This window comes from Puma concolor, chromosome E3 (assembly GCF_028749965.1).
Source record: "Puma concolor isolate L17-30 chromosome E3, mPumCon1.1.hap2, whole genome shotgun sequence".
In the NCBI taxonomy this organism is placed as follows: Eukaryota; Metazoa; Chordata; class Mammalia; order Carnivora; family Felidae; genus Puma; species Puma concolor.
In genome coordinates this window covers 35,307,304-35,316,043 of record NC_141682.1, presented here as the reverse complement: position 1 = coordinate 35,316,043, position 8,740 = coordinate 35,307,304, and the positions used below count along the sequence as shown (strand labels likewise).

Sequence of the window (8,740 nt, the reverse complement as noted above, 5' to 3'; positions counted from 1 at the left end):
TGTCTCTGCCCCTCCTCTGCTCACACTCTGTCTCTTATTCTCTCAAAAATAAATAAACATTAAGAAACATTTTTTTCAAAGAATTTAAAAAATTGCTCCTTCACTTCATCTTGGAAATTGTATACATCCTTTCCCATTTCTTTTTTTTTAATGTTTATTTATTTTTGAGAAAGAGAGCACAAGCAGGGGAGGGGCAGAGAGAGAGGGAGACACAGAATCCGAAGCGGGCTCCAGGCTCTGAGCTGTCAGCACAGAGCCCGACCCGGGGCTTGACCTCAACAATTGGGATATCGTGACCTGAGCCGAAGTCGGACGCTTAACGGACTGAGCCACCAGGTGCAGCCCAGCCTAGATTCATATTTTTAAGGCTCCAGATTGGTCCCCACACCCCTGCCCTCAAGAACCCAGGGCTGGTTTCGGCTCAACCCGAGAAGGACAGTGGGAGAAGGGTTGCCTCCAAAGGATCCTCAGGCTGGGCCACAGGAGGACCCCCCTCCTCCTGCAGGGAGGGCACACAGAGCCCATGCCTCTGGCCCCTGTGAGGATGCACATCACAATGGCTGTTCCACCTGAGCCAGGCCCTGGGAGAGGCACCAGGCAGGCAGGTACTCTGGCCCAAGGGCACCCAGGCCTCGCCATGGGGACTCCAGATATGCGCTCCGCTGCTCAGAGCTTGGAACCCACCGCTGCTGGGATACCGTTGCTGGAACAAAACACGTCCAGGACACCAAGATGGAACCATCCCCAGGGTGAGAGTTCCCCCCCACCGCCATCCCGGTGACCAGTTGACTTTGGCGCCCATGGGAAGCAGGAGAGGAGACTGGGGGTCCCCTTGCCTAGTTGGGGGCTGAATCCAGTACTCCACCGTCACGTCCTGCTGTCCCCCACCAACTCGGGGACCGTGTGACCCAATGGGGACAAATCGGGGCCTCCCGACATCCTGTGCCCTCTCTTAAAGTGTTAAAAAGAAGCCAAGAAAGAAGCCGAATGACTCTCTGGTATCAGGTGCGGCCTGTCCCTCCCATCCCCTGCGCCACCCCCGTGGCCGGACACAACCCAGACTGGATGGGGCGGCAGGGTGGGGGGGTCCCGGCTCTGCTGATGAGGTTTGGGCCAAGTCACCAATCTCTCTGGATCCGTTTTCCGTCTGGAAAACGGCTGAGAGGATTAAGGGATGGTCGGTGTAGGGCTGACGGCTGCTAACTCGGCTGGGTCGGGTGAGTGTCAACCAGGCAGCGGGCAGCCCCAGGCCGCATACTTCTTTTCTGGCCTTGAGTTTCCTCACCTGTAAAATGGGTACTAAGACCAGCCTCAGGTGGGACACCTGGGGGCACCGGATGGGTATGAAATCTCTTCCTGTTCCCAAGAGTCTAGACTTGAGGGCAAAAAACGGAGAGCGGCTTCCTCTTTCCTGGCCACCCCCATTGTGGGAAGAGGCGCGGGGTGGGGGTGGGGGATCCCAGGCAGCTCCGATTATGCCACGAGACCCCTTACCTGGGAGGGGCAGGTCCCCATGGTTCCCCATAGAGACACATGTGGACCCCCATCCGTTGACCACACAGTCATTACGATTATGGGGCTCTCATCCGCCCACCTCCCGGACCACACACTGGGTTTCCAGATCCCAGAATTCCCTGTCCAGACAGCCTTGCACCTGACTCCAGGGCTGGCATAGGGCTCACCACTGGGAGCTGGGGGGGTGGGGGGGGGTGGGGGCAAGCTGCACGTGCACACGGCATGACAGTCCCCTTGTGGGGCAGGAGGGAAGGAAGGCTGGGAGGAATGCGAGGGGGCTGTGGCCCCAACTGTCCTTCTGGGATGGAGCAAATGAAACGCTGCCACTCTTGGAGCCTTGGAGCTCCTTCCTCCTTGGGAGGTGGGCATCCTCAATTCACATACCTGCTTGCTGGGGGACCTCAGGCAAGCTGGTTAACCTCTCTGAGCCTAGTGTCCACATCTGCAAAATTGGAGTAATACCACACGGTTACCTCCCTGGTGTTTTCACTAGAATCCATGGAGCCAGGTGTGTAAAACGTCTGGCACACAGTTTGACACGTAAACAACAAATGCTCGATGTTTTGTTTCTTTTAAAGACATCATGGGCCCCGTGCCCTTTTTACGTCCTGTTTCCTGGTACTGCCTCCCGGAAGATCTTTCATTCTAGGACATGAGGACACAATTGGGGTCCGAAATGTCTGTGTTCAAACCTCAGCTGCTCCATCTACGCTATGCAAGCCTTGGCATTCGTTCCTCCAGGCCTCGGCTTTCCCTCCTGTAAAATGGGTGATACCCTCAGGCTGGCAGGCTGGCCACCTTGTCGGCTCGGCGCCTGGCAAGTGGCGGGACTTTGGGTCTGAGGCTGTGTTTCCTTCCTCTCTCCCGAAGAGCCTCCTCGTCCTCGTCCCCCTCCTCCTCCTGGTCCTTGGCCTCCAAGAGTTCAAGGGCCTCCTCCAATATATGTCCAAGGCCCCCCGGCCATTCACCCGGGTGAGCACCTCTGTTCCTTCCCCTTCGGTTTTCCTGGGCTCAGGCTGCCCTGCCCCACTCTTCGAGATTCTGCCCCAACAGCACCTCCTCTGAAAGTCCTTCTCCGCTGCCCCCCGGGAGCCGTGTGACCCCCCCCCAGGGCTGGCCGTAGCCCCTCCTCTCCAACATGACATGAGTGGCGCAGGGGCTGGTCTGCAGTGGGCGCTCAGGGCAGGCTTATGGGGCCAACCCCCTGGACGCCGCAGTGCGAGCCACCGGCCGCAGCCAGAGAAGCGGAAGGTGGCCCCTGCCCAGGGTAGGGCCTGGGCTTCGGGGGGTTTTACACAAGCCCGTTAAGGAACGCAGAATACTCGAGAAAGGTCTCAAAGGGTCAGGAGCTGCAGGGTTGTTCTGCACATTCCCAGTGGGCAGAATGGAAAGGCCCGTAGGGACACCCATTCTAGCCACAGCGCTTTCCTTAGCTCTGTGCCAAACCGGGGATTCCGCATCCCGCACATCGGGGCTCCGCCCATTCCAAATCCCAGCACCCCTCACCCACCCGGGACCCCAGAGGGATCAAGGTCTGCGAGGCCCTAAGCCCCTCCTCACCGCTGCAGACCAGACCCTGAGCCTTTGGCCAGGACACTAAAGCTCGCTGGAATTGTTTCCTTAACCACAAACTCAGCCACCACCCAAGCCCCCCTTTCTCCGCACACCCGAGACTGCGGACGTGGTTGCAGGGCTTAAATAGCTAAACACGTTTTTTGGCCCCGCTGTACAAACGCAAGAGGACGACACAAGAACGCCAGCAGGTAGATTCTGGATTGTATCGTCTTCACCAGGGCATCAAAGCTTTTGACTGAGAGCATCCAACAGACGCCCCTTAAAGGGGCTGGATGAGTACGCTATCCTGGGTAGCTCGCTGAGCTGAAGGGGCCCAGTTTAAACCTAGAGATGCTTCCAAATTCCCTGGGTCTCTCCTGACCAGCGAGAGGCCCCTGAGCCCTGCAGGCCAGCAGGAGCAGGGGTGGGGGAAACGGGGTAGGGAGAGGGAGCTGGAGCCCACCCTGGGGTCTTGGGCGTGCAGGGGAGCACGGAGAGGCTGCAGGAGTGCCAGGAGAGGGCCACGGTCTGAGCTGCGCCGCGCCCCCCGCCCCCCCTCCCCGTCCCCAGCTCTGTTCACCAGAATGCCTAGGATGGGCCCTGCCATCCCGGTACAGTCCATATGTCACTACTGTGGGAACCGCATCATAACAGTGACCACCCCGGTCCCAGGGGTTCTCACCTGGCTGCTGTGTACAGGTCTTTTTGTGTTTGGGTGAGTGGCCTCCTGGGGGGGGCGGTGCTGGGCATCAGCGGGGGTGGGGCCTGCTGGGCTTGGGGGGACGGGGCGCGGGGAGGGGGGCTCTGGCCCACACCCCGCTGCTCCTGAGGCTGCAGGTGCTTCCTGGGCTGCTGCTTCCTCGCCCTTCTGTATGGACAGCTTGATGGACGTGAAGCACACGTGCCCCGTGTGCCAGCAAGAGCTCTTCTGCTACCACCGCCTGTGAAGGTCCACCAAATAAACGTCCACCGAGTGACTTCTGCCTGCTCACGTCTGTCCTGCCGGGGTCCCTCCTGTCCCAGGGAGGGGGTGAAGGCGCCTGCCCTCTGTCCTCCTGGCACAGCTAGGGGGCTGGGTCAGCATTGGACAAATGAATGCATCGTGGGGAGCGGGCCTCCCCACACCAGGTTCTCAGGCTCCCTGCCTGCCCTTCAGACCCCTCAGAGACCTCGCTCTCCTGGCCCCTTCCCCTCAGCTCAAGCTTCAGCATCTGAAAACATCTCTGTACCTCCAGCTGGAGGCAGGGTGGAGGGAACACCTCACTCCCCATTATCCACAGCCTCGCACATCCACGAGAATTTGGCCAACGCTTGGGACATTAAAAGGCCCCAAGCTGACGAGGACCAGGATCCCCCCTGAGTTAACATGGGGTCTGCTGGGGATGAGGTGGGGGGGAGGGGAAACCCTGGGGGGGGGAGGAAACGAAGAGAATTTTTTTGTTTGTTTTTCAAGATTTTTAAGTAATCTCTACAGGCGCCCCCTAAGGGATTTTTATTTTGCAAGACAAGATGAATGCTATTCACCCACCTTTTCAATTAAAGTGAATTTCCTACAGAAGAGGGGGAAGAATGCAGGAGAATTAGGAGACAGAAAAGAAAGAGAACCAGGTGCCTGGCTGGCTCAGTCAGAACTGAGACTCCTGATCTCAGGGTCGTGACTTCAAGCCCCATGTTGGGCATAGAGATTACTTAAATAAATAGGCACTAAATTTGCTGTGATGCTCACCCTCCCCTGGGAGGGCAGTGTCCCCCCCCCCCACCCCCCGCATCCTATAGATGCGGAAGCCCAGGCAGGAGGGTCCCCCTGCTCCAGGAACTGGAGGCAGCAGGGACCGGCTCCCTGAAAAGGTATGGAGGTGTGTGTGTGTGTGTGTGTGTGTGTGTGTAGAGCAGTTTACCAGTCAGCAGGCAGAGAAGTTCCCGGAAGCCTCACAAGGTCAGGGGAGAGCCCTCTGCATGTAGCTGGCTGGGACAGATTTCTCTGGATCTGAATGTCAGCCCCCTGAAGATGCCAGGGGAAGGTGGCTTTCCGCCCACACCCCAGATGCTCTGGAGAACCAGGGAGAGCACCAACCTCCGACTCAGTGCTAGCTACGGGGCCGGGAGCCTCCATTTCAACACCTAAATGGACCCATCTTAGCAAGGTGTTGAGGGTTAGAAGCCAAAGCATCTGGGGCGCCTGGGTGGCTCAGTCGGTTACGCATCCAACTTCGGCTCAGGTCATGATCTCACAGTCTGTGAGTTCGAGCCCTGCGTCGGACTCTGTGCTGACAGTTCAGAACCTGGAGCCTGCTTCGGATTCTGGGTCTCCCTCTCTCTCTGACCCTCCCCTGCTCGTGCTCTCTTTCTCAAAAATAATAAAAAAGCTGAAGCATCAGACCCAATAGACCCCCTGGACCCAAGAGCCAGTCTATTATCTGTGATACAGCAAGCCGGGACAGGGGTGCCAGCTGAACCCGGGGAGACAGGCCCAGGTAGACAACACAGGTGGCCACCCACCTGGGTCCACACCTGAAGGAGACTGTGCCAGCTCAAACACGGCAGGACATGATCCCTGAGAGGCCAGGGCAGGCCTCCCGGCTGCCAGTACCCAGGGGACGTCTTCACCGGGACCGAGCCAATCTCCGGTTCTGGGGAGCTCTGCACCGGCGCGGAGGCACCCAAGCCACATGGGGATGGTCACCGGTGCGCCTGGCTCTGCTGAGGAAGCCAAGACCCATCTTGAGCCAGAACCAGATGCATCTGGTGAACTCGCCTCGAGGCCCTTGTTCCGATTCCACGGATTCCACGATCACCGGGGCACTTGCTGGTTTTGACTGTGATTCCCAGATGGGTCCCGACGGGAGCATCAGTCCCAGAACAGGCACCTCTCATGGCAAACACACTGCTCGCGGTGCGTCAGAGGGTGCCGGTGTTCGGGCCTCCTCCGTCAGCATGGCTCAGCCCCCACAGTACTTTTCTTTAAAGGTGGTGGGTCCCCGGGATGCCCTCGAGGTCCCGCACGGCTCCGGCCGCCTTCCGACTGTGACATCACAGACCAGCCTCTGGTCCCTTCTGACTCAGACTGGCTGCCCACCGTAAGGAAATGTCGTTCAGGGACTTGACTGGCAGACTCACGATGAAAACCCAGACTTTCCGACTTCTTTTTTTTTTTTTTTAATTTTTTTTTTCAACGTTTATTTATTTTTGGGACAGAGAGAGACAGAGCATGAACGGGCGAGGGGCAGAGAGAGAGGGAGACACAGAATCGGAAACAGGCTCCAGGCTCTGAGCCATCAGCCCAGAGCCCGACGCAGGGCTCGAACTCACGGACCGCGAGATCGTGACCTGGCTGAAGTCGGACGCTTAACCGACTGCGCCACCCAGGCGCCCCTGGACTTCTTTTAAAACCTATGAGGGACCCCTGGGTGGCTCAGTCGGTTGGGCATCCAACTCGGTGCAGGTCATGATCTTGTGGTCTGTGAGTTCGAGCCCCGCGTCGGGCTCTGTGCTGATGGCTCAGAGCCTGGAGCCTGCTTGGGATTCTGTGTCTTCCCTCTCTGCCCCTCCCCCGCTCATGCTCAGGTCTCTCTCAGTCTCAAAAATGAATCAATGTTAAAAAAAAAATAGTAAAAAAATAAAAACCAAACCTATGATGGTTCAGCCGCACGGCACCCTCCAGCAACTGTTGGGCTAAGTGCTGTGTGACTGCGCCTCACCTCTCCCCACTGGCCCCGTGTTCCCAGGGCCTCCACACTCGCCGCCTTAACGGGAGCCCCCCCAGCCACACTCCTGTTCCGAGATCTCGCTGAAGGCCAGGCTGGGGTGTGGGGCCCGGAGGCCTCACTCTCCCAGGGCACACCTTTCCCGGAGGGCCACCTGGGCGGCATGGCTGGAAGGGCCCAGGGCCCAGAGGGAGGCCCCAGCCTGGTATCCCACAGCCCCGTTCCTTCCACCCAGGACGGCCAGCTGGGAGGGCCTGGAAAGCAGGACGCTGAGGCCGGCAGAGTCTGGGTCTTGAGGCCCGCTCTCCAGCAGGCAAGCCCAGAGCCCAGCCAGGCGGCACAAACTGCCGAAGTCCCCTGGCTACTCCGGGCGGCCCAGAGGCAGCAGGGCACAGTCAACGGTGAGGGTCGTTACAAGAGCGCCTGAGTTTTCTTAGCTTCCTTCGCCCCCAATCAAGGCTAAAGCCCAGAGACGGGACGGGGACCCCCCCCCCCCGCCGCCTTATCCCAGGACCAGGCCGCAGGGCGTGGGGCTTCTTGGCCTTAGTCGGGAGGGAGCCTGGAGCACTTGGGGGGGCCACGGGCACCCAGGCTAAGTCGTGCTGTGCGCGCAGGGGCAAGGAGGGCCAGAGGCGGTGGCGGTATGGAGAGGCCGCAGGCTGAAACCGGCCGCAGACGTGGCTCAAACGCGTCTGTGCCGCCTGCCTGACGCAAGGCGGACTTTGCAAAGCGAGCCTGAAGGGACAGGCTCTTCGGTGCCGGCAAAGCGGGCAGATGGGCACCGTGGGGGCTGGGGTGTGGCTTTCCCTCCCAACATCCGATCACGTCTGTGAACATGAACCGACTGCGGCCAGATCGAGGCGTCAGCACCCACAGGCCCACTCCTGGATCCACCCATACTTCGGCGGGTCAGACGCGTGGGGGCCCTCCCTGCGTCTTGCCCGGACCGCTCTTAAAACCCCGGAGGGCCTGGCTTCAAAGCCTCACTCAAAGATAAAGGCGAGAAGGACAGGTCCGCACAGGCTCTGCTTCCCCCGGGGACAAGGCAAAGGCCTCAGGAAGCTTGGTCTTTGACTTTGCTCCCATCCGGTAAATGGATCCAGCAAGAAAAGGCCAGGAAAACCTGCCACGGTTTTCTACGTTAAGTCCAGGCTCCGCGTGAGCCAGTCACCGGAACGACCCCTAACGAACGGGAGGAAAATCAGCTTAGAGCGGCTTTCTCCAACAGGGTAGACGCTTGGCCGCACGCGGCTACTTAAGTGAAATTACGAATCCGCCCCCTCAGCTGCTTCGGCACATCTCGGGCGTCTGGCAGGGATGCGTGGCTGCGGCTACCCCACTGGGCCACGCACAGAACCTTCTGCCGTGGCAGGAGGCGCTCTTGGACAGGGCCGGGCCAGGACAGAAACGGCAAGACGGAGGGAAAGGCGGGAGCCCCACACAGAAGTCCATGGGGCCCTTGGTTCCGGCATGCTGACGTCCGAAGTGCGTGTCCACGTTGGCAGTGTTTTCAGGCAAGGCCTGGCCCCGGGCTCGTGCTCACGCAGCCTCTCCCCCGACGGCTCCTTCCCCCCTGGACTCGTGCCCCGGATGCCGCCGCGCTCACCTGCTCAGGTATGGCACAAGGCTGCTACCAGGCTCCAGCAGCAGAGCTCAGTAACTGTCCCCGAGACCACCACGGGGCCCCCGGAGCCATCTTGTCCCACGCCGCGGCTTCTCGCTGGGGACTCCAGCACGACGCTCATGTGTCCCCATCTTAAACAAGCAGACCACGACCGCGTGCCTCCGAACAAGCACAGAGCCATGCAGGGGGGGGAGCCCCGGACGAGGATCCACCACGCAATCCCAGGGATCCGGTCTGGGGTCCCCCACCCTGACGGACTCACGCTGTGGGGGGCCTCACCCCAGCATGGTGTCACGCACCAAAGCACCAAAGCCACACTTCTCAGCGCCGTGCACACAAGACT

General features: G+C 59.8%; 1 protein-coding gene across 1 annotated transcript; it reads left to right on the top strand.

Annotated features, from left to right (window-relative positions):
* Positions 1–280: 280 nt before the first annotated feature.
* On the top strand, positions 281–4,046 carry LITAFD (LITAF domain containing). The gene is given in 5 exon segments (XM_086691319.1): positions 281–749; positions 2,386–2,487; positions 3,640–3,784; positions 3,907–3,934; positions 3,936–4,046. Coding segments are annotated over 5 exon segments (582 nt in total). The 5' UTR covers positions 281–523; the 3' UTR covers positions 4,017–4,046.
* The last annotated feature ends 4,694 nt before the right edge of the window (positions 4,047–8,740 follow it).